The sequence below is a fragment of the Bubalus bubalis genome, chromosome 9 (assembly GCF_019923935.1).
Source record: "Bubalus bubalis isolate 160015118507 breed Murrah chromosome 9, NDDB_SH_1, whole genome shotgun sequence".
Lineage (NCBI taxonomy): Eukaryota > Metazoa > Chordata > Mammalia > Artiodactyla > Bovidae > Bubalus > Bubalus bubalis.
In genome coordinates this window covers 26,341,375-26,368,015 of record NC_059165.1, presented here as the reverse complement: position 1 = coordinate 26,368,015, position 26,641 = coordinate 26,341,375, and the positions used below count along the sequence as shown (strand labels likewise).

General features: G+C 37.8%; 1 protein-coding gene across 5 annotated transcripts in view; it reads right to left on the bottom strand.

Annotated features, from left to right (window-relative positions):
* The window catches only part of EDIL3 (EGF like repeats and discoidin domains 3), an 805,830-nt gene that overhangs the window by 455,346 nt on the left and 323,843 nt on the right, over window positions 1-26,641 (bottom strand). For 2 of the 5 annotated variants that reach the window (XM_006072355.4, XM_044947328.2), the window contains exon 1: window positions 21,968-22,526. The exons of 1 other annotated variant lie outside the window; for it this stretch is intronic. In XM_006072355.4, coding sequence (XP_006072417.1) covers window positions 21,968-22,034 — 67 coding nt within the window. In that variant the 5' untranslated portion in view covers window positions 22,035-22,526. Of the gene's footprint in view, window positions 1-21,967; window positions 22,531-26,641 lie in introns of those variants that run through there. 2 more of the 5 variants (XM_044947327.2, XM_006072356.4) reach the window with 2 other exon arrangements.

The window sequence follows — 26,641 nt, the reverse complement described above, 5'->3', positions numbered from 1 at the left end:
ATGCATTACAAATAGAGATTGTGTTCTGGAAATACACCTAGCCTTCCAGTAGTCATGTATGGATGTGAGAGTTGGACTGTGAAGAAAGCTGAGCGCCGAAGAATTGATGCTTTTGAACTGTGGTGCTGGAGAAGACTCTCGAGAGTCCCTTGGACTGCAAGGAGATCCAACCAGTCCATTCTGAAGGAGATCAGCCCTGGGTGTTCTTTGGAAGGAATGATGCTAAAGCTGAAACTCCAGTACTTTGGCCACCTCATGCAAAGAGTTGACTCATTGGAAAAGACTCTGATGCTGGGAGGGATTGGGGGCAGGAGGAGAAGGGGACGACAGAGGATGAGATGGCTGGATGGCATCATCGACTCTATGGAAGTGAGTCTGAGTGAACTCCAGGAGTTGGTGTTGGACAGGGAGGCCTGGCGAGCTGTGATTCATGGGGTCGCAAAGAGTTGGACACGACCGAGCAACTGAACTGAACTGAACTCAACTTCTCTAATTATTTGATGCATCTTCCCTTCTCCTTAGACCCTAAGTGGGGCCGCTTTCTCTAATCATATGTAAAGCATAAGGTCACAGAAAAGTGTTGCTGATAATTATAAATACCTATAATAATGTGATGTGAGCAAACTCTAAAAGAGCATAAAGTTCCCTTTTGAAATTGCTTTCACGTATTGTACTATAATATACTGAAGAACCTAAACGGTAGTTTGGGGGTCAATTAAGGTTATATACATTTTCTAGAAGTAAAACATCTCTCGATATCAAACCTAGTAAACTAGTTAAAGCTGAGTTTGGGGACCAAAGTGAATTATTGCATGAAAAAAAGATGATTCTCATTTTATCCTGTGGCTTTAAAGGCAATTTCAAAAGGAGTTTAAGACACTATTTGAATAACTATGGCATCATTTGGAAAAAAGGAATAAACATCTCAGGGTGATTACCTTGAAGGAGAACACTCATCTAGGTATGAGAATTTGGGTTTATAAAGAACTGTCATTTTAAGGTTTCTGCTGCTCTGCCCCAGACAAGTTAGCATTTTGCATTTTTTAGCTTGTGGTTTCAGTCCAAGATGACTCAAATATGAAGAATGAAATTTTTATCAACCATTTGATTAAGACATTACCAGGCATGTCTGCCTTTATATCATTATCATAAAATGTGCAAGGAGGCTATACTCAACATAGTAGGAATTTGGATTAATGTCCTCTCCCGTGCCCAACTTTTACCCAGAATTTGATCACATAAGAATTTAAATAGATACATGATATGACACACTGCTAATCATTAAACTTAAAAGATGGAGAAGGAAATTGCAACCCACTCTAGTATTTTTGCTTGGAAAATCTCATGGACAGAGGAGCCTGGCGGGCAACAGTCCATGGGGTCGCAAAGAGTCAGACACAAGAGCAATTGAACAACAATGGCCCTCAGTTAAATGGCTCAGGCATATTATGGCTGCAATTTTAAACATGTTCATAATCCCCTAAGAACTTGGAAAACTGAAAAATAAAATTGCCAACTGCTAGTTATATTATAAAATCCCAATAGACAGAAAAGGGGCTTCCCTGTGGCTCAGACAGTAAAGAATCTGCCTGCAAGGCAGGAGACCCTGGCTCAGTATCTAGGTCAGGAAGATCTCCTGGAGAAGGGAATGGCTACCCACTCTAGTATTCTTGCCTGGAGAATTCCATGGACAGAGGAGCCTGGTAGGCTACAGCCCATGAGGTCACAAAGAGTCAGACACAATTGAGAGACTAAAACTTACACTTTCCACAGAGAGAAAAGATTGACTTTCCAGGACAGCAACAGTTGATATGGACATAATGGAATGTATACTCATCCAAAGAAAGACTGTCAGAGTATGTTGGTAGATGAGCAGGACTGGGAGAAAGAGGTTATTCAGCAGTTAGAGCATCCAAACCCGAGACAGAGAGGCCTACCTTGGCTAACCGTGGCATCGTCCATCCAAGCCCTGAGCAGGAGAATGCAACACAGACCGTGGAACAGGCGTGTCTCTGCTGCGGTCGGATCATCTTAGACTCAGACTGTTAATCATTCAAGATGTTCAACTAACTCTTCTTTTCTAAATCCCCAATAAATAAGCAGTAAATGGCAAGAAGTCTTCTGTATCGTTTTGTATCCTCAGTGATAATTACGATTATGGAATTTAAAATTTATATTCTGATATAATGGTTTTAAAAATTATATGCACACCTAGGAAATGAATCTATCCTCAGTGCAGTGACCAGACCATGTTTCTAGGACTGAAACACCCCTGTTACTACTATCTAAGCCTGAATGAACACTGAGTCAAAGCAGCTCAAGACCTGGGTGAGTTGAAGATTCACATGTCACATAAGAGGCAAAATGATATAAACTGAATTGAAAAGTAAGGGAAGGCAAGATGAGGGTTAACAGAGGGAAAAGGCGAGATTTTATAAGGTCAAAGAACAGGTGTTACAGGTGTAACTGAGTAATTCAGACTCTAATTGCTTTCCAACAGGTTGGACCCTACAGAAATGTGTGAGAAACTATAGGAACAACTATTTGTACAACCTTCTCTGAATTCAATTATTTCAGCAGGAATCCCGCTAATTTACTTACAGACCGAAGTTTGATAAATTAAAGCCAAGGTGTTTGAAGCCTGGGAATAAATTCACTGCCCTCAAAAGCATCTCTTAATGTGAAGTGAGTAGATAAATGGAATGCCCTTTATCAGTCATTTCCTATTAAATTAGTAAAGAAGGAATAAGTAATGCCATCACTTGTATAGGCTATAACCTCCAGAATCGTAATGAGAACCTCAGTAAACACTGAAAGGAAAAAAGACCTTAGCAAATTTCAAAGCAGGGCTTGGTAAAGATGTGAGGAATTTTATCACAGATCCACACAGCAAAAGGTAGTGTTTTAAAAAAAAATTTATTTCACTGTACTCATATATGGTATATCTAAATCATGGGAGGAGACTGGATATAAATCCGCTTCTAATAATGGCCTCTCAAGCAAAAAGAATGCAATCCCTTTTCCAATAACTCAGTCTAGCATTTAATTATCATATAAAGCAACAAAAAAATTTACTTGAGGAGTGGCTTACAGTTATATAGCAAGATTGTTCTAGGAATATTTTTTCATAAAATATTTTCAAATGTGCTGGAAAAGTGACAACAGTGAGGGGCTCAAAATCATGTATCTTGCCTTTCAGTACAGCTTTGGTCCACTTTCCTAAGTCAGTTCTGCAAAACAAGTGGTGATAGAAAAGACAGACAATTGATGGGTTTTGCTTAACTTGTTTCAAAGAAAATCACATTAGTTTGGACTTGGTTCAAGAGATTCAGTCAAAGCAAAAGCTTTCTGGTGATAACACCCTTCTGGGACAAGGTCATCAACACACACACACACACACACACACACACACACACACACAATCTTAAAGCTTCTAAAGCAGGATGAAGCCTCTGCCCAACAGCTTCCTGCCTTGGGAACCTGACTATTCTGTTTAAAGCTATAAATAACTAAACTACCATTATCTTTATAAATAGAAGAAGCACTTACTTAACCAAGGTGGCTAAAGTACAATCTTTATTTCTAGGAGAATAAAATTATCACAGGTACTCTCACCTTCTCTGATGTCATCAACTATTCATTGTTTTAAAGGTTTTGTTTTTGAGCTTTAAACTGGTGTAATGCTATGAATCTCAGTTTATTTTTCTGGAAACTTACATATTTATATACTTTAGTTTTAAAAAAGACTTCATTATTGGGAAGGCTGGTTTTCCTCCTAAAAGCATAGTCATGTTATACAAGGATTAATAAAATGGTTTTCAATTTGTCTATACAGTATATTCTATGTGTAAAGTGCTTTTGTAAGTACTGTGAGGCTTACTATGGTGCTGAATGAGTTCCACTTTTAATACTTAATTTCCATTTTAAAACAAAGTAAGCATGAGTCATCAATGTAAAAATGGTTTCTATTTTATAAAACCTTACAAAAGTAAAACGAATGAGTCCTTTTGTTAAATATGGATCCACACAGATATATGAATGAACAAATAAAACATTTTAATTGGTTGGAAGATATAATATTGTTAATATGTCCCTTCTTGTCAAGGCAATCTGCAAATTTAACGTAATTTTAATCAAAATCCCAGCAAGCTTTTTTGAAGAAATTGACAATCCTAAAATTTAAATAAAGTACAAAAGATACAAAATAAAGTAAATTTAGAAGAATTACATAAATTCAAGCCTTACTATATGGCTAAAGTAATCCAGGCACCCTGGTAGTGGTGTAAAGATAGAGGTTAAAGACACAGAATAGGCACAACTATGCAGCAAGTCAATTCAAAGGAGAAAGCAGTCTTTCCAACAAATGAAGATAAAATAATTGATCTCTCTATGGAAAACAATCCTCAATCTATACCTCATGATACATACAAAAATTAAGAAGGATAATAACCCCGAATATAAAAATCAGAAATATGAGACTTCTAGAGGGAAAGAATAAACAATATATTTGTGACACTTGACCAGGCAAAGACCTTTTAGAACATTAGAAACACTCTAAAATAAAAATGTTGATAAAATGCACTTCATCAAAATCAGCAAGTTCTACATCAAAACACACTAGTAAGAAATGACTATGAAGTCATAGGCTAAGAAAAAACATTTGCTATATATATCTTGCAAAGTAATCATATCCAGGATATATACAGAACTTCTACAGGTCAACTTTAAAATTCCCAAACAACAACAAAAGTAGTATTTGCAAAATATTGAACAATTTGCCAAAGATACATGAATGTCAAGAAACTCGTATGTCCTCAAATCCTAAGTCATTAAGAAATACAAATTTAAAATATAGTGAGATACTATTTCTTATCAATTGGAATAGCTACAATCAAAAGAATAATACAGTTGACCCTTGAACAGCAGGAGTTTAAACTGTGAGGGTCACTTTTAGGTGGAAAGTTAATGACCCTAAACCTTTCATTGTTCGTCAACTGTAGAACAAATTTTGGTGAGGACATGGGAATAATTGGACCCTTCACACATATGGGAGAGCAAAATGATACAAGTACTTTAGAGATCTGTCAAGGAGGTTTTCATCAAGTTAACACATATCAGCCTATGACTCAACAATTCTATTCCTAGGTATTCATCCAAGAGAAATGAAATCCATGTCTATAAAAAAAGGTATATAGTATTTTCAGATTACCTTATGCATAATAGCTAAAAACAGGAAACAATTGTCCAACAACTAGAGAACAAATTGTGCTATAAATGTATGAATTATTATTCAAGAAAAAGAAGGACTTCCTCTCTTTCAGTCGCTCTCTCTTTCACTCCTAACAATGGTTTGAAGTCTAAAACCAGACAAAGTTAATCTATGGTGACAGAAATAAAATACAGATGTTGGAGAGAGGTAGGTAAGGATGGAATTTGGTTGGACATATAGCATGGGAGAATTTTCTAGGATTATGGAAACAGTCTATATCATGTTTTAGTTAGTGATTAAATGGGCACATACAAATTTGAAAATTCACTGAACTAGATACTTCAGGTTGTTATGCTTTTTTGCATATCAAAATGCCTCTAAAATTTATAGTACCTTTCTGGTGGCTCATGGTAAAGAATCTGCCTGCAATGCAAGAGACCTGGGTTAGATCCCTGGGTCAGGAAGATGCCTGGTGAAGGAAACAGCTACCCACTCCACTATTCTTGCCTGAAGAATCCCATGGACAGAAGAGCCTGGTGGGCTACAGTCCATGGGGTCGCAAGAGTTAGATATGACTGAGCAACTAACACTTAAACACTGTTACTGCAAATATGTCAGCACTTTTCATAAACCCAAAGAACCAACATTGACCATCCCAACATAATAAGTCTAATAACCTAAACTAGAAGTCACAAATACTCTGGTTATACAAGAGTTTTCTGTATGTTGCTCCGTAGCAGCAGTCTAACAACACCCTACAATAACAACCTATGTAGATACATAACAAAATGAACTTAATGTAGGATATATATAAGCCAACTTCCCAAATGAGCAGTAATGCCAAAAGAATTAAGTATTAACTATAAACATGTATTAGTAGGTTTCCTGGAGTGGCTTCCATTTAATTTCTAGATTATCAGCTTTAAAAGCATATATCAATAATTCCTTGTTGCTTTACTACATACCATGATTATGACTCCAACAAAAGAAACAACAGTGTTTAAATTCCTGGAGAGAAACCAAATTATTCATCAATTCATTTTACTTTAATTTCCTTTTGTATGAATCAGGGAACCAGTGAATCATATGAATAAGCTCTAAATTGTTAAATTGTATCTTCCTCAGAGCCAGTATTTTCCTATGACTTCTGGAAAAAAAAAAAAAAAGGGTTGATTCAAGCTACACCTAATAAATGTTACAGAGTGATGGTTTATATTCCTCATATTGCCAAATGACATAAATATTAAGTTTTCTATAATGCAGCTACATATTAAAATGCATACTTTCAGACTGATATACCAACATAAATGAGTCCAAGAAGTCATCGTTAAACTTTGCATGCTCCAGTTGCCTGGGCTAATCTTTGCTCCTAATAATTGCTTTCAAAAACAATTGATCCTGGAAGAGTTCTTCATGCCTCTTCCTATCCCAAAGTCAATTGACTGAATTTATAACACAGTCCCATTAAAGTTTATCAGCAATCTGAAAACTCCAACCCTAGATTGGTAAACTATTCAGCTGCTGTAATAACATTTAATATTTCAAAGTAATCTTGAATTATGAAGAACATAAAACTAAATAATCTATTTAAAATAATGAAGAATTGTTACTTCAAACTGATCTATACCACTTGCTAAAGCATATACAGAAATTATTTCTAGTAACAATTTTGCTTATTTTTGTTTCCTATTTGTAAAGTTGAATTCTGAATATATTTTATTTTTTAAGTAATCATCATGTAAGCTCTACAATGAACTAAATAAGTCATTCATTAGGGATTTTATTCTTCTAACTTATTTAATACTTTCCTTTATAATAAAGGATTAAAAGTTTACATACATATAATAAACATTTACAGTTACCAGGGGAAAAATTCCAATAATGTGATTGTACTTTGGTATCGAAATCTAAGTTAATTCTTGTATTGAAAAGTATAATCAAGAAACTGCTAATTCAAAAATAAGCTGAGGTTTATGATCCATATATAATTTTGAAAATGAGCTTTTTAAAAAGCAAAATAAAGCATATTTCTTTAATAAAACAATTTAATAACACTAGCTAAAATATTTTAAATAGTGTTACAGCTACTATTCTTAAGAAAATTTTTATTAAGCTATTTTTGTGGACTGGCATTAGGACTGGAAGAAGTTGAAGTTTTAGGTAGCAAAACACAGCAGAAGAAAAGATGATCCTGATTCCTTTGGAGGTGGCAATTTTGTCAGGAGGGTAACAGAATTACATAACTTTTTAATTCTCTGTGTTTGCATGAACAAAACATAATTTTTGCAAACATTTTAATGCTATATATGTGAATAAATTAGAAAATATTGTACTCAAAAAACAAGTCAGACGGCCTAGTATATGAGTTATGTCAAAACTTCAAGAAACAGAAAATTCCTATAGAACACTTATAGTGCTCCACAAGACAGAAGCTTCCCTTAATTCTGCATATCTACTTGCCCCAAAACCAAGCTTGGAAAATACAGCTCAAAATACAACTTATAAAGATAGATGTAAACATCCCAACTAAACTATTACCAGACCATATTCAGATATACCTCTAAATAATTATACACAGTAGCACAAACATATTACAAAGCTACAATAACTAAAACCATGTGCCACTGCCACATTAATGGAGAAGCAACCCAGTAAATATGTCTCTGAACTGATGCAAATATATACTATCATTTAGTATAATGCATGCTTCATTTTCCAACAGCTGTTTTAAGTCATGTTGGGACACACAGATAACCACTGGTGGGGAAAACAAATGGCAATTCTTACACATTAATATATGATAACAAAAGCAGAATTCATAAAGGAAAATAAAATGTATTTTACAAAATAAACTTGCTTTAACTGTTGCATAATAAATGTAACAAATATAAAGACAAATGAAACTTGAGACAATATACTTGCAACATATAAGTCACTTCCTTAATATCTTTGAAGTCAGGCTTGACATAAATACCCTACATAAAAATGAAATTCACTGTTGAAATACCTACCTCCTCCTTTTAACCTCCAAGACAATTTCCTTAGTTGATTCTCTATTTCTCTCCATTAGAACATAAGCTCTAGCGAACAGGAATTTTTGTTCACTGTCTGTAATTCCAACACCCAGAACAGTTCTCGGTGTCCACCTCTACTCAATAAAGTTATTGAATAAATTATAAAACTAGTAGATTGATATTTATTGAAACAAGTCTCTAAATATATACTGAAGTGTCACCATTAAAACTTTTCTTCAATGAGCATATACTTTAAAATTCAAAATAATTAAAACTTCAAAACAAAGGAGTTAACTACCCTTCAAAAAACAAACAAAGCCAAAGTTTCTTTCTTATCACATAAAAAGGAGCAAAGCAATAGATTTTATAAATTTTATTCTACATAATCCCTTGCCATTATATCTTTTATAGACATATATGCCATTTTCAGAGCTTTGAGACTGGGAGTGGAAATCACACAATTAGTGGGGTCACAAACATACAAAATGTTTCAGAACCACTGAGGCATTTAAGAGAGGCAGCAGTATAGTTGCCCAAAGATGAATAAAGAGCAATTTGCAGTGACATAAGTATTGTCATGGCACAAGCAGCTCTAAACAGAGCTATTTCAGAGGCTCTGGGCTCCTGGGCAGACACAGCACCCAGGCTGTCTTTTCCTCTCTGCCAAGTACAGCCGGGTTCACAGGTGTCGCTGTGTGGTGGGATGAGGAAAAGGATAGGTTTGGAGGAAATTCATTGCTGGTAGAACTCATGGGAGTTATTGTCAGAATACTGGGCAATTAGCAGATTAAAGAGCTACCTGAAGCTCCTTCCCCTGACAAGGAAAACCACCTAGTGCTTTGCCTTTGTTGCACATACTTTTCTTGTCAACTTTTGATAATAAAATGACAGTCTGAAGCTTACTATCTTCCATATTCAATGACTACGTTATTGCAATTTGATAATTTAAGGTAAAACCCAAATCTTGATTTTAAAGTGTTTATAAGTTAGACAGCTGTGGAAACAAGTAGGTAATTTATTTAGTCAGCTCTCAGCGTTTGCCACTACTTATGTATTTATTGCTTTCTAAGAGTGTATCACTTGTGTCATAAATCACACGTCACTGCATCGGTGTGTCAAGTAGATAAGAATTTATTAAATGAGTTAATGGGTCTATCAAAGGAACACATTTTTTTAAACCAGAGACAGATTTATACATGAGCAGCACTGTTTATCATCCATATTTTTCACTCATCCATGTATGCCATTCAGGCAACAAATATTGAGTACCTACTCTATACAAGGCATCATGTTTGCAGGTGGATATACACATTAATAGCTTCCCTGGTGGTTCAGATGGTAAAGAGTCTGCCTGCAGCATGGGAGACCGGGATTTGATTCCTGGGTCGGGACAATCCCCTGGAGAAGGAAATGGCAAACCACTCCAGTATTCTTGCCTGGAAAATCCCATGGATGGAGGGGCCTGGAAGTCTACAGCCCAAGGGGTCCCAAAGGGTCAGACACGACTGAGAAACTTCACTTTCACTTTTCATACACATTAATATTCTTCCACCCTGATGGAGCTTGCAAGAATACATTACAAACAAGAGAGAAAAACAAATAAGCGAACAAGCAAGTGATTATATAATATGATTTTTGAAAAATGCTGTAATTTCAAAAAAGATCAGATAATAGAAACTGACAGGAATATTGTGTGTGTGTGTGTGTGTGTGTGTGTGCATGTGTGTGCTGAAGCCTCAGTTACTTGGAGAAAACTATCAGAAAGATTCTCTGAGGTTGTGCAGTTTAAGCTGAGGAATGATCTGGGAACAGAAAATGGCAGCATATCGGAGGACATAGCTAGAAATAAATAAAGCAATAGGAAAAATACAGGAATAGAGACAGATGATGGTTTCAAGAAGATAATGGATAATTTACAGACCCAAAAATAAATAAATATGCAAAAAAAGGTAAGGATGGGAATTTGTACATTGCATTATTATTTAGCTGATATGTACATGATATTAAAACAGCAATAAATAGCAGAATAATATAATTTGCAGGGAAGAAATCAGATTATTCTGAGATTCTGTGGGCAGAGAATGCATCATATAGTAGTAATGATCATTATACTGAATACAGAATGAAGAAAAATATAAAGCAAAACTCCAGTGAAGGCTAACGCAAAACAAAATTATGAAATAAAAAAGGCATAGATAAGTATTACTTGGAAAAAGATGGTCTGATAGAAAAACTTAACCAGCAAAACAATCGTATTTGCACAATTAAAAAGTACAGTTAATGTGGGTGGCATTATTTTAGGAAGCATATCCCTAGAATTCTCTTTTGAGACTTTGGCAAGCCTGTTGCATAAATATGTAGGCTACTTGGACAGATTCCAAATGAAACAACTAAAATGATGAAAGGAATGGCTTACAAGGACAGATTAAAGGAAAAATATGTACGACTTTAGCATGTCAGAAACTCGAGAAGGAACATCATGGTTGACAAATATCTGAAACATGTAAATTTGAGAAAAAAGAATTATGGACAAGGTTGCAAAATTATGAACATGTTACAAAGAGAAAAAAACTTCCCATAGTAATAATGCTGTTTTCCAGTAAAAACCATTTGAACAAATAATCCGAGATGGGCAAGGATTAAGGCACCATGCACACACAGACATTATACCCTATAGCCTGAACTCTGCAGACCTCAAAATATGCAGAGGCCTGAATAGGACAAAGTAGGTCAGGGAATAACTGCAGACATCTTATGCAGCTGTGCTTTAAATTTAGAAGGGATCCTTCCTTGGATTTAAGGCTTTTCTCTGTAATTTTGCTAAAGTGAGAAGAGTCCTGGACTTGGGTCTGCAAAACCTAGTTGTGAGTGCTTATCACTCTGAATAGAATTATTCTGTCTATATCTTTATCTGTCAATGGGGATAATAATAATCCCCTGAATTTTTGTGAGGCTTAAAGGAGCTGTTGCATATGAAAACATATTCAATGTGCTTAAAAGCATAGCTCTTAGTGAACATATCGATTATTTTAATGAGCTCAGTGTGTCAAAAAGCGTAGGATGAAGACTGTCAAAGAGCATGATGCCTCAGCTCAATTCAGTTCAGTCACTCAGTCGTGTCCGACTCTTTGTGACCCCATGAATCGCAGCACGCCAGGCCTCCCTGTCCATCACCAACTCCCAGAGTTCACTCAAACTCATGTGCATCGAGTCGGTGATGCCATCCAGCCATCTCATCCTCTGTCATCCCCTTTTCCTCCTGCCCCCAATCCCTCCCAGCATCAGGGCCTTTTCCAATGAGTCAACTCTTCGCATGAGGTGGCCAAAGTATTGGAGTTTCAGCCTCAGCATCAGTCCTTCCAATGAACACCCAGGACTGGTCTCCTTTAGGATGGACTGGTTGTATCTCCTTGCAGTCCAAGGGACTCTCAAGAGTCTTGTCCAACACCACAGTTCAAAAGCATCAATTCTTCGGCACTCAGCTTTCTTCACAGTCCAACTCTCACATCTATATATGACCACTGGAAAAACCATAGCCTTGACTGCTGCTGCTGCTAAGTCACTTCAGTCATGTCGACTCTGTGCGACCCCATAGACAGTAGCCCACCAGGCTCCCCCATCCCTGGGATTCTCCAAGCAAGAACACTGGAGTGGGTTGCCATTTCCTTCTCCAATTCATGAAAGTGAAAAATGAAAGTGAAGTCCCTCAATCGTGTCCAACTCTTAGTGACCCCATGGACTGCAGCCCACCAGGCTCCTCCGTCCATGGGATTTTCTAGGCAAGAGTACTGGAGTGGGGTGCCGTTGCCTTCTCTGATAGCCTTGACTAGGACTAGGCTATTATATCTGCCTCCCTGCTCAAGAGGAAATCATCTCTCCTCTGAGTCATTATTTACCCTGCAGCCTTCTTACATGGTTACCATTCTCTCTCCCGTGGCTTCTAGACATGAGATGTGGCCCGGGTCCCTCAATCAACTCATGGCTCCTCAGTGCAACTTCCTAAACATTCTCCCATTCCTCTCAAACAACAGCAATAAAAAACCTATCCAGTTTCAGTTTCATGCCAAAGACCTCTATTTTCCAATATTACCCCCCATTATAGTTATCTCTTGATATCTGTACCACATTCTCTCAATCCTTAAAGATTTGTGTCCCTGGTTCACTCTCCTTGCCTCCAAAATATTTCTCCTGGTATAATTTTTTTGGAACGTTGGTACCTACATACATGATTTTTCCAAATGCTTTGATTATTTTCCTTCAGAAATCTTGTCTTTTTACTCTCCTTCAATCATAACTCCTATGGTCATACTTTCAAATTTATACTAATAATTATCAATAATTAATTACAGTAGAATTACTGCAATCACTTGATCATCTTATTTCTCATATCATCACTTTCTATGTTTCTTACTCATTGCTCTTTGGACCCACAGCTCAGCCTTTCAAATTTGCCAGGATTTCCAGTGGATTGTATCACTTCTTGACAGAACTCCAGTTTTCTCGTGGCCAGAGAGGGGACAGGGACTTTGGAAATTACCATAGCCTGAGATTTCATGAAGCAAAAACAATGAAAGTATTTGGGCTGAAAAATTCCCAAATGGTTGAGTATCTGTTGACATGGATAACCACAAAGAATAGGCTGAAAAAGGAGAGAGATAAAAAGGATTGAAAATTAGAGCAATGATCAGAGTGAGTTCGGTGAGAATGAAGGACAAGGAGAGGTAAAAAGAGAAAAAATTATAGTAAAAAATGGAATGTCTGAGAAATTTCAAGTTCTGTTAAATGAGCAAATCACATGATAAGAAAGTCTAATGAACAGCATTGCCAGAAGGTACCTAAAAATGGAGATGGGAATATTTAGTGTTGGGAACTTCCAGGAAGTTTAACACCAGAATGTTAAAAGAGTCACAAGCTTATAGGGGGCAAATGATAGAGAAGCCTTTGAGGAAGTTCAGGATGTTGTCATGGTTAGTAATTGGATCCAAAGAGAAAAGGAAATGTTATATACTGATGGAAAGGAAGTGCTAATGTACTGAGAGGCAGTAAGAATATTTTCTGAAAAACCAAGTAGTACATCAACTCCTTCTCATGTTGTGAGTTTAAGAACTGAAGAAAAAAAACAAAAAATAAAAAACACCAACTATAACTACCTCGAGCAAAATGGGATAGCAGAAAAGTGAAAAAAAAAAATATTAAGTTGGAATCAGAACACACAGAATCAAGTTCAAACTCTATTATTGGCTGCTTGAATTACAAGACATGTTGAATGTAAGTGATGTGACTTTCTTGAACTTCATGTTCCTTATCCATTAAATGACATTAAGAATGTTCTGTTTATGTCTCCTAAAATAGATACAGGAAATACTTATGAAATTTAAACTATTGTTTTATTATTATTATTTTAGGGGAATAAATATAGTAATAAATCATGAATGGTCTATTTCAACTATAAAATACTGTACATATGTACAGAAGAAGAAATTAACAAGTGATCTCATATTAGATGATGTAATTTTCATTAGTTTGTAAAATATTTAAAGTAAATACAATTCCAGTTTCAAAAAATGAATCATATTTTGGTTAAATAACTCAAAAGAAATCATAAAATATAATTTTCTAGCTGATATGGTTTGAGCACCATTTGGTGCTTTTGTTTGGCTACAATTTCTAAATGGGATTACACAGAAATAAAATTAAATAAGAATGGGATGTAAAGCAAATAAAATACCTTCATTAAACTCCATAAATGAAAATCTAGTTAACCTCTAAAATTTCTACGTCCTACATTATGTATCTGTTAATCTTTAATATCATTTTGTCCTATATGACGTATCTGAAAATTATAGAGAAAGCATGCTCTTACCATATCAAACTGAGTAACAATGGAGAAATGGAATCCTAGAAAACCAAGTAAATTATAAAAGTCAAGTTGAAGTAAAATTGAGTGGCAAGATTTTGAAGAAAATGCATTTTGAATCACTTCTCAACTTCTCTTTAATTCCTGTCTTCCCTAGTCATATGAGTGATGCATTTTTCTGAAAGACATATTAACTCCTTTTGACCAAGTATAGGCCAACCTTTATTTCTGAAGATGAAGAGATGTACTTTTGTTTTACCGAATTAAATTTGAAAATTTAAAAAGTATTGTCCTAAGAAAGTAAATATAATTTGTCCCTTCCAAAATATCCACCAGTTAAACAGAAACTGGACATGATGTGTGTGTTCTACAAATAAGAAAACCACTTAACACACTATCTCCATGACGTAGACGATGTGTGACTTATTGAAACACAGCATAGCCCAGTATTTAAGAAAGTAGGCTCTAGATTTAAACTGGTTCTATTTCTAATGAGATACTTAGTAGATTGTTTATTTGGGAGATTATTTAACCTCTCTGTATCTCTGTTTTCTCATTCATATGTAAATAATAATACGAGTCACTTCATAGACTCCTTGTGAGAATCAAAGATGGTACTTAGAACATGGGAGCACATAACAAGTATTAAATAAATGTTAGATTTACTAACTATACTAAATAAAAATATCAAATGTCCCTTGTTAATTTATCTAGCAAGATGCTTCAACAGACATGAAAGAAAAAAAGATGAATAAACAAATAGGAAAGACAGTGTGGATAATATTAGAGTTCAATTAATATTTGAAGCCAAACATGTGAGAAGAAAGGGGTATTAGAGATGTGAGCACAGATAAGACTGGTGCCTATAAATGGGAGACTGCTCTACATTACTGGGAGGGGTTCTGCAAAATATTTCCAATAAAAATATTCTTCAGTGTTCCCACTTGACTGTTCCAGTCTTCTCTGCTCAAGAGTCATGAGCCTATTTGACTTGGGCGTAAGATATAAATGGTCATCCTAACCTCAGAACAAGAAGAGGATTATTGTGCATTCCCAAAATGCATGCCTTTATCAAATACCAAGCATAAACCTAAAAGAATGCATGATGTCCTGACCCACCTAGAGACTACTTTCAATCATACACAAAATCATTTAACAAGAGATTAAAACTTTGGCCTTTCCATCTATGGAATGTTACACTATAGAAAATTATTTTTAAAAAGACTGATCAGTTTGATACAGACCTGTTTTAGAAAATGGAAAGAGTAAGGCTTAGCTCTAGAGTCAATTTTCTTTCTCAATAGTAACAATCACATACAAAAGTGCTTTAGTACTTACAAAGCCTTCACTTAAATTCTTGAACTTAAATCCTCCATTCTACTTCATGCACTATTAAATCTTCTGTGGAACAAATCCTACATGGCTACTATCATCATCATACTGCATATGGTAAAACAGATAGCAGTACATTTTCTTCTAAAATATAACCAAATAATTGCCTGACATCTTATCTGCATTCTGATATCTACTTCTTTTCTACAAAATTGAGTCCTGTATTTGATAATTTGTACCTTCATTCATTACTTTAGGAGAAATGCAATAAAAAAAATATATACATATAAGAACATAATCTCTGAAATGATGGGAAAACAAAGTTTCAAACCAGCATATTCTTCAGATATGTCTCTTACTTTTAAACAGGTTTTCAAGCTTAAACATTTTGGACAAAATCTCTTCAATAATACACACATCTCAGTGCCTCTGTACCCCCCAAATGTTGAACATATGGGTAGTGAGTCTTTTCCTAGTATACAAGATCAGTATCTGCATCAACTAGGGCTATATTCTCTGACAGGGTAGACTTAGCCCCTCCCCCAAATAAAGGTTCCTAGTTTCTTACACTGTAAGGAAGCTTTGCTTTTACATATACTTTGTTCAATCTCCTCTTTGTCTAGGAGATGTTATGTTTTATTCCTCTGATTAAGCCTGACTTATTACTGCATATGCCTTTAATTTTGGGGATTCAGTTTATAGTGAGCCTGGGAACCAAGAGAATAGACTCTTCTATATGATTTAAGGCAGAAATGCAATTATCTCTTTTAAGTGGTTAGGAGTTTTTGATGTTTTCTCCTAGGTTCTCAGCTCTGTGCTACAAGTAAAGCAAGAGACTTCTCTACAAGTTGGGTGGATATAAACTATTAACCAGTTGACAGTTTTAAGCAGGACACTCAGATTAAATCAAGGTGTAAAATCCTGCTGCTGCTGCTACTGCTGCTAAGTCGCTTCAGTCGTGTCTGACTCTGTGCGACCCCATAGACGGCAGTCCACCAGGCTCCCCCGTCCCTGGGATTCTCCAGGCAAGAACACTGGAGTGGGTTCCCATTTCCTTCTCCAATGCATGAAAGTGAAAAGTGAAAGTGAAGTCGCTCAGTCATGTCCAACTTTTAGCGACCCCATGGACTGCAGCCCACCAGGCTCCTCCATCCATGGGATTTTCCAGGCAAGAGTACTGGAGTGGGGTGCCATTACCTTCTCTGTAAAATCCTGAGTTGCTCCGTAATTCAGATCCTAATTTATTTCCATTTATGTTTTAAACCTCAGGAGTTAGTAGTAGCAGCTTTACATTATCATATTTTTTTTTGTTCCTCACAAGAAAGCAAACTGCAAATGCCACAATGTGTTAGAGATTTGCAACTTTTCAATAATGATGACAAATTTTTATAGTGGATGCTGTGCCCTAGTTGCTAACCAGCAAAGAAATGTTGGGAAAGGGGTTATTTGAGGAGATCTCTGTCACAGAAAGAATATACCACTGGAGACAGACTACTTGCCATGATATCAGTGACTTCATAAAAAAACTGAGAGAATTTGTATAATAGAAATGGTGCAATGGTGAATCTGTTTTAATACTGTTAAATACTGTATTACTGTTTAATACTGTTTTAAGGGTTATATCAGCAGATGCTAGAACTAACCTTTGAGGAAAGGTTATTCACTAAGGACCAATTAGAAATAAACAATGTCAAGTCACTGACAGATACTGAAACACAATAGGCACATATACAAGAATTAATACCTGTCTGAAACAGGTAATAATAAAACTTTATCATGTCATTTATTCTTTTTTGGCCACATGGCTTATTTTGAAACTTGCAAGTTCCAGGAAACATATACTTTAAAACTGTGACCAAAAGAATAAGTGGTAATCTCTTTCAGGACTATAGATCTGCACATATAAATAGTTGAATATACATCCACATAAATCAACAGAACAGCATTTCCATGTATAAAATTTACAGTGGATATAGAAAGTAAGCTTAAAAGTATTCCAAACATTTCAGTAATAATTGCTTTACTAAAAGTGCCTCTTAGCTCTATGTACATTTCCTTGTAAGTTACTCAGGAAACCCCTGAAAAATAAAGGTTCAATCTTGACATATATTTATTTCTGTGTGGTTGTTAGAACTACTCTGCCTCCAAGTTAAAGTCCTGTGGTACAAGCAATAAGTCCTTACAACTCACTTTCCCTCTCTTTCTCAGGGGAGCAATGAAAACTAATAACATCAGTTTCACAGAAAGTAGAAAGTCACTTTATGTGGATTTGCAGATAAGCATTTATTCCTTTACTCCCCTTGACCTGCATCCCTCCTTTAAAAATATCTCCATTGATTATCCTGACACCTGCTGGCAAGGGCACAGTGCATCCCAGTCTACTTTTCCCTTAAACAATTCCCACAAAGCAGAGACTGTTTAGAGGTATTTTAAGTAACAATTAAGTGGCAATTCATTCAGTTTAAGTACTTAATTTCTAGCATTATCATGTAGCCATGAGAAAATTTTCAATAATCTATTTCACATAGCCAACTACTTAAGTTTTTATATATAAATACAGGTTTCTTTCATTAACCAAAAGATGGTAATCATTACATGGTCTGTGACTTAAAAAACAAAAACATGCTAGACATCTTCCTTAAAACACAGATAAGAACTGAATAATACGAACAGCTTGGTTTTAGTTTTCTATGATTTTTTTTAACATAATAAAGTCAGCCTGCAAACTATTTGGGGAATAAAATCAAACTCACATAAAGTCATAGGAATAAACTGATTAGCTATGAGAGAATCCATACCATTAATTACATAGTTGCAAAATTTGCTGTTTCTCATCTGATTGAATGGAGTTCTGAAGCCCACACTATTTTTGTGGGTTTCTTTATTTGGCAAGGAATATAATGAACTTACTACATCATAAATGATACTCAAAGCTGTTTGCACCTGCAAGTATATTCAATAAACAACAAATAACAGAATTAACCCTCTTAGTCTTTAGGAAACTTTCAAATCAGTCAGGTTTTCACAACCAGATACAAGTGATAACATATATAGGCCATCCCACTATCAAAACCCTTCAAAAGATGAAAAGTTAAAAATAAATTACCTAATTAAAATTTGTATCTTTAATATCAGTGAAAATAAGAGTTTGGACTACTAATTTAGAATCTAAAAATTGTCAAATTTGTACTTTGTCATGATTTTGAGTAACCAGGCTTTTTTAGTTTAGTCATGTATATTTTAACCCTTTGCATTGCTATCATTTTCTGAGAAGTAAAAGTCATATATCTGGCATTAAAGGCAAGTTTTAGTAAAATGTTTATTAAAAATACCCTACATCCTGAATACACATTTTATATAAACACTGATGATAAGATATTTGAGAAAAATAAGAGAGTTTTAATTCAGAGAAGAGTTTAGAAGTAAAAGACATTTGCCTGGTTTTGAAGATCTTTGTAAGTTCAAGACCACGGAAGGGAGAATAGACCGTTTCAATTTTGTAACCCTTAATTTGTATTTTTATGTGTCTTCCCCAAACTATATAAATTTAAAACAAAATGCATTTCATCTCTAAGAAAATATTTAAAAATAATCAGAAAAAAATTGTTTAGGATAGGGGTGGGGGGTGGGGGTGTGTGTTTTGTATCATAACTGAGGTCAAGGTGAAGACTGATCTTCACTTAGTTATTATGTTTAATTTAGTATTTCAAAATTATTTTTAAATGTTTCACTTAGAATCTGAAGTTAGCATTTAAAGTATAAAATTAATGAGCATGTAAATCAGGTAATGAAGACACTAATGTGTAATAATTTTTAAAAGTACACAAATCTGTTATTCCAGCAAAGACACTGTTATAGTAATTATAGAAGCATGGGTGTTTTTACTTGGAGTGAGATTATTCAAGTACTAATTGATCCCCATGTAGAATTAACTAAAAATCACCACTGATTAAAAAAGCAAATGCAAGTGCCAATGATTCATAGTATTTAGGACATGTCTAGACATTTTTAGAAAGTGCTATTTGCTTAAAGACTTCAGACACAAACTGCAAGCACAGGGACAGATTGCATAAGATATCACGTGCTGGCTGCAACTGTATGCATGTATTGGATTTTTTAGAGCAACCCATAACGATGAATAATTTAAGAGTTAATAAAATATTCAATCTGACTGATCCATTGGTTTAATTTTAAAATAAAAATGACTAATAAAAAGAATTACATGTCCTTATTAAATCTTAGTCATTAATGCACATAAATTGCAACCCACACAGGGAACCAATTCATAAAAGCAAACTATGTCTGGGGAGGTGCGGTGGGGGCAGTGCAAGGGAAATTCTCATCATTAACACTGGCTTCAATAAGTTTGTTCAAAGTTTAATTGTTGGGAGCTGTCATGCAAGATTCACTCTGCCTTTTTGCAGGGCTAAGGGAAAATAAATGAGAGAGATGCAAGTTTAACAAAAAGAGCTCAGGGAAAGCAGTCCATTTCTTTCCTACAGCCCTCTATCCCTTTCCCCACAGGTTGACTGGAATAAAAAGAGAAATCTACCGAAGAACGTGGAGTATACAGTGCCGAAGCATTGTTTAAGAGCCGGAAAGAGAGCCCAGGCATAACACCAAGGTTATGGCAGAGTAAGACTGCCTGGCAGAGTAAGCTCCCTAGGTGCGGGAAGGTTTAGGTGCAGAGCTGGGATACCCTCACGATGCCCCAGGTCTCCTGCAACCAGACCTAGGGAGGCAAGCTCGGCCCCACACCCTAGACGCACTTTCTCCTCCACCCACTCAGCCCTCCACCTCACGCGGGTGCCGGACTGATGGTGGAGGCGATGTTGGCATGGAGTAGGTGCCCGTGTGTGCGTGAGTGTGTGATTTTCGGTTTGGGTGGGAATGCAGGCAGGGAAGGAAGGTGGAGATGGGAGTGCCTGCTGTTTTCCCTTCCATTCCCGCTAAGGGATCAAAGTGCAGGAGGAATCCAGAGGGGAAATGAGAGAAAGGAGAAATCTCGGTAGCGGGAGCACTGTCTTTTTCATATCGATGAGAGACTCCGCAGCGCAACTACAGAGCCATTACCATTCCTTAACCTTCAGTGGAGTGGCTGCCTCTGCCGGATAAGTGGAAGGGCACGTTGTAAACGCCAGTGAGGCACACACCTACACACGCCTACACGCTGGGGAAAATAGCCACCTTCTGGGGGAAGGAGGGAGCATGGAAGCCCCCCTCCCCCCAGGAAAGGCTCCACCTGGATAGCTACTAGCTAGGCATTGAGGGCATCTGGCCAGGAACACCCAGCTTCTTGGGCAAATTGTAGCCCAAGAGTTCACAATTTTCCTGTGAAACAGACGGACGGGCGCACGGATAAATGGTGTAGAATATTCATACAGTGTCTAATATTAAATGGATCAGAGTCAATGTATGTTTTAATCCAGCTACCTTTTGGAGAGGCACAGCATTTTAAACCCTGTACTGCACTCAGCTTTCCACTTGAAGCAGCCTGCGGACCGTTTCATTACCCACGGAACACTTAGAGGGAGCCGCCTGCATATGTGGGCGCAGAAGGGACTCAGGTCCACCTCCGAGGACCCACCCAGGGTCCCTGATGCTCCCTCCCACTGGCTCTTTCCAGGCAGCTAACTTCAACCCCAAAGCTAGCGGAGATGGAGCCAGAATGACTTGTACTGACAAGCCATCCTTCCCAGGGACCTGGAAGCCGGCTACGCAACTCAGCAGGAGAGTCCTCAAAGTCTTGTATTTTTTTTTTTTAACAGACTGGTTTATTTCATGCAAGTCATGAAAACCACCACCAGACCAGCTCTTACAACTTTTCTGCTCTTGGGCGGGGGCGCCAGGGCTGTCTTGCAATGCACGATTCCTTATTACCAAGAGTTACGCTTATACCAGGAGGAAATGCTGAGCAAAGCTCGGGGCCTTTGGGGTTACAGGAGAGGCGGGTTCCTGGGGTTTTTCTATTATTGATGCAGCACGTCCAGGATGGGGAAACGCGAGCAAGCCGAAGGGACTTCTCAGACCCTTCTCCACCGCACCCATGGCCCAAACTCCCAGCATCAGGTTCGGATTTGCAAACTGCTCAGCGTGGGCCTGGCAGTAAGAGCACCGCACCCTGGAGGCGGACAGCCCGGTGGGTCTCCAGCCTCTTCCCCTTTCAACTACTCCACGCCCGGGGCGAGCTAGCTTCTCTGGCTCCCCAGCGAAAGCCCCGCCTGGCGCCTGCATCCGGCATCACCCACAGGCATCTGGGAGGGTTTGCTTGGCGACTGTAAGCTGTGCAAAATTTCTCTCCCGCCTCTCCATCTTTCCTAGATCTCATCGGGGTACCCCACACCCACTTCCCAGCTCAGCCTCACCAACACTCCGCTCTGACTTTTCAAAGCACTTTTCCTGGGCACCCAACATAGGGCGCGCAGCCTCCTCCCGGCCGCCCACTGGGCTCGCCACTCTGGGCGCGCCCCCGGGACCGCCTCCAGCCCCCTTCGCGGTGTCTCCCAGGGGGACTCACCGCCTGTCCCGCCGCCAGCCCCTGGCCCTTTGCCTCACCTCTGCAGAACTGAGGGACGCTGAGGCTGAGCCCAAGCAGAAGCCAAGCAGCCACCGAGTACTTCATGATCCCGTCTCTTGGACGTGACCCCGATGGTCAAGGGTCTTGGCGGAGGGTAGTGTCGCCGAGGTGGCACCGCAGGGCAGCGGCAGACCCCACCCCGATAGAGGATTCAAGAAGATGTCTTCTTCCCGCAGCGTCTCCTGAAACAAATTGTCGGAGAGGACGAGAAAGAGGGGTGACCCAAGAGAGGAACGTTGCTTCCCCTATTGCCTGCGCTCCGGTGGCGCCGGGAGGTGGGCGAGCTCCGAGGAGTGGCCGGCGGGCTCAGCCTCCGCGGCGGGTGGGTCCCGGCCGAGGCGCGGCGGGTGGTGGGGCGGGGCGCTGGGTCCCCCGCGCCCACGGACCCGCAGACGGTGCGCTCAGCTCCGGTCTCTGCGGCCGGCGGCTGGGCTGCCGACTTGGAGAACAATGAAGCGTGAGCTGGCGGGGAGCGAGCAAACCGGCAGTCGGGAGCGCACTGTGTACAAACAGAGGCGGCGTGCGTGAGAGCCTGAGCCTCGCAAGTGCCGCCCGCCCAGAGCGCCCCCACCCCCCCCCCGCCCCTTCCTTCTTACTCCCTCCACCAGCCTCCCCCTCTTCTCCCCACTCCTCCTGTCTCTCTTTCTTCTTCTTCTCTGTCTCAGAGGTGGCTCCTTCTGCTGGAAGAGAAGAGGGAGACAACTGCAGCCACACCCTGGCACCTGCCACCACCTCTGAAGTTCCTACAGTGCCTGTACCTTCTGCATCCACGCCAGGGACTCCCCGGCTTCAGGAGAAGCACACTCAGAGTCTGAGATGCCCCTGCTTTCCAGCCTGGACTTTATAATGAACCACGTTAAGGAATCCCCTGAAGTCCCCGTTCAGGAGTCTAGCCGGGAAAAGAAGTTAAGAGGTTTGGAAAAGTGGCTCTCTTTGGGGCACAAAGCTGCTTGAGAGACGAAGGCTGGCAAAGGGATCTGTCCCGGATTCTCAGGAAGCACAACCTCGTCAGCAGGCAGACTTTCATCAGCTTAGACAGGGGGGATGGTCTGCTACTGAGCTGGCCACCCTTCAGTTGGCTCTAAGGTTGAGGAGAGAGGCTTATGGGCTCCTCTGTAAATCGGAGCAAAAAGGTGAAGGCACAGAGCAAGTGAGTGGCAGATACATCTCCTTAAGCAGGACATCTGTTTCAGACGAGAAATAGTGGGGCAAGTTTGGGGACCATGTAAGGAAATAAAAGACAAGGACAAGATTCTTGAAGCATCACTATGGGAGATCACATTTCCTTGCTACCCACCAAAAACAACATAAATCGACTGGCTTTTGCAGTCAAAGTGGCTGAACCAAAATACAGCCCATGGCTTACAATAGTGCTCACTTCTCTATTTTCCATTTAATCTATTTGCTTAGGGTATACGGACTCAGCTCCAGCAATTGCAGGTACCAAAATGAAAGTCTCAAAAAAAAGATTGGGGTTTTTTCCCCCCCTTCTAAAGAGGGGGGTAGGGAGAGAGACAGAAAACACATACAGAAAAATTGAAAGAAACATTCTTGAAGGAAGGATTTTTGAAAATGCACTAAGAAAAAGATAGCAGAGGACAACTGGTCATGCAACGTCATCTCCTTTTGCTTCCTTGAGGCCTTTAAACTTCAATTTCTACCTTCCTTGGGAATCTGAAGTGAGATCAAGGATGCAAGACTGATGGAAAAGTAACATTGCATACTGCTACAGAGAAGTTAAAGTATTATACCACTGGCAAACAAACAAAAACTATGGTAACCACAAATATTAAGTGAAAACAAGGTTTGTTCAGATCTCATGTTTGGTGGGAGGTACAAGAACATTTTCTTAAAAATGATTTTGCTAAAGGAAAGAGAGAGAATCATTTATTTACAGTCTGCTTTCTTGCTGAAAGCCATACATGTTAGAGCAAGGTGCCACTGTCCAGAACTGCCACAAAGCAGCTGTAAACAATCACATTTCAACTTTTCCGGCTCATTACTGTTACTTAATTTTGAAAGTATGCTATGAGTCATGTGGTGATATGTCCATTATAAAATATCTATCTCTTTGACTCTTTGGAATGAGATGTTTAATATTAGTTTTAAGGTTTAATTCCTAAAACATAGTGCTAAATCTCAAATATATATATATATATGCATACAGATATATAACCAACAAGGATCTATTGCACAGGGAATTTGACTCAATATTCTGTGAATCTGAAAAAGAATGTATATATGTATATGTATAACTGAATCACTTTGCTATATAACTGAGACTAATATAAATCAACTCTGCTTGAGCAAAATTAAAATAAATTAATAGCAAAATAAAATTAGAAACTAGCAACTCTGTGATGAGATATTAAAGAAAAAAAGTATGCTAAAAATTTTGTTTACTTTCCTATTTATTCTCTGTTTATTTTCACTTTTCTGATAATATATGACCTCATAGGAATGTTAGGAAGTTAAATAATTTTTTGGCAACACTGTACATTACTACAATTTTATCTTTCTTTGGTTTTAGTTCTTAAAAAAAAAAAAAGCTCCAGGAGAGCATAAAACTACATTAAAATGCATATTCTATAGTCAAATGCCTGGAATTGTGACTATAAATGCCATTCTTATTACCTAGTAGTCGACTTGTGAAATGTTTCCAGTTTAATATCTCTACTTTCTTAAGTCCCATTTCTAATTGAAATTTGATATATAGTCTTAGAGTCTTATATTCATACTTCCCAGTACACAGCTACCCCTTTTTTTCCCACTTACTGATAATGCTCATGTACTAATAAGCCTTTTATTTGGAAAATTCCAGGCACTTTACCTAATTTACATTTACAGGACTCATTTCACTCTTACTAGGCTTATATACAGCGTCTTCAGAAGTGGAATATAAGAAATGTTAAAGGATCACAAGAAACAGATATTTTATAAAAGGAAAAGAAAAGTTAAAAGGGCAAAATTGTTATGACATTTTACCTTACATCAAGTGCTAAGGGACCTTTACTAATCACATACAGTCTAACCTACAGTTTTATAGCTTCTCCAAATATATGCCTAGAGCACCAAAAATGAATCTATATATCACTTGAAGACAGCAAGTCCCAAAATATTTTCTGCAGACTTATTTTCCCCAAGATGCTAATGGGAAAAAAAAAAGTTTCATAGTCAAATAATTTTGGGCAACATCACCTATCAAAGCAGTTCTTAAAGATACATGGTGAATGTTAGCATATTAAAAACTTAGAAAAGTCCTGTGATTAAGATACTTTTTCAAAAGTGTTAATCCACCATTCTGTAAGCTTAATTTTTTTTTTTTAACTAAGGAAAGCTTTTCCTCTGAACACCTGTTAACATATTTTATTTAACGCCACAATGAAAACAACTCAAGAAATGTTGTCTGAACATAAAGCAGGAAAAAGTATCAGGAAAACAAACAAAAAAGGGATTGTGGAGCGTTTACTTGTTTTCAAGAGCTATTCTTATTGGCTCTCTCTTTACATTCCAGAGCAGAACATATCTGAATTGGAATATTGTCTCTCTCTTTAACTCTTTTGACATAGGTAAGCCAGTTAATCGCCAAGTCTCAATATTCTCATCTGTTAAATGGATTTGGTAAGAGTATCGAACTCATAGTGGTAAATTATTGATTGCAAAAGGGCCAAGGCCAGTAGTGGGCACACAGTGCTGATGACGACATGATGGAGACAAAATCCCAAACAAAATCCCAAACTTTTGTATGTGATTTTCCTCAATAGCTGATTATCTTAATTTTCATCCCTCACCCCCATTAAATTATCTGGAAAAATTTTAACTCATCTTTTCATTGACCAAGCAGCAAATAACATAAAGGTAGCATTTTGTGTTCCTGTAATTATTGAATGATATTTATAAATAAACTAGATTTAGGAAGAGTCAGACTATTTGATCAAATTACACTCAGTACTATTATTAATTTTTAAAATCATTTTGTGCTTAAACACTTTGTTTTGCATTTTAAAACATCTATTTTCTTTAATATCCAAAATGACTCTGGAGTTAAATCTCAACATTGTGGGATCAAAAGCAGAAAACCCAGTCAAGGCCACCTGAACTTCTGACTTACAGAACTGTGAGCTAATAAACTCGTGTTTTAAAACTGCTAAATTTGTGGTAGATTTTAAGCAGCAAGGGAAAAGTAATACCATAAGTCACTATCATCATCCCTTTTTTAGAGAGAAGGGATACAGCACAGCTTGGTTAAGTAAGTTGTCTATGGTCTCAAGTTAGAGTCGGTTTGAATGGAGGAACTACTTTACTGGCAGCAATTATAGAGGGTCAGCTGTGTGCTCAGCACTAATGCTTTAATTCTAGTGCTTCACTAAGTCATCCCAAAAGCACTTATGAAGTAAATATTATTATAATTTCTATTTAACAGCTGAGAATACCAAGGATCAAAATATCTAAGCGATTTGCCCAAGATTAAGGTGGCAATGAGGGATGGAGGCAGGAGCCATGATCTGAGCCCTGGTTTGTTTCCAGGAGCATTTTTCATAACCATTGTGCTGTAGCATCTATTTTAGTCACTGTTCTAACTTATTTCATTCATTTATATTTTCAATTTAAGTGGCTATAACTGTAATCGTCATTTTTTAGTATAGTCTGCA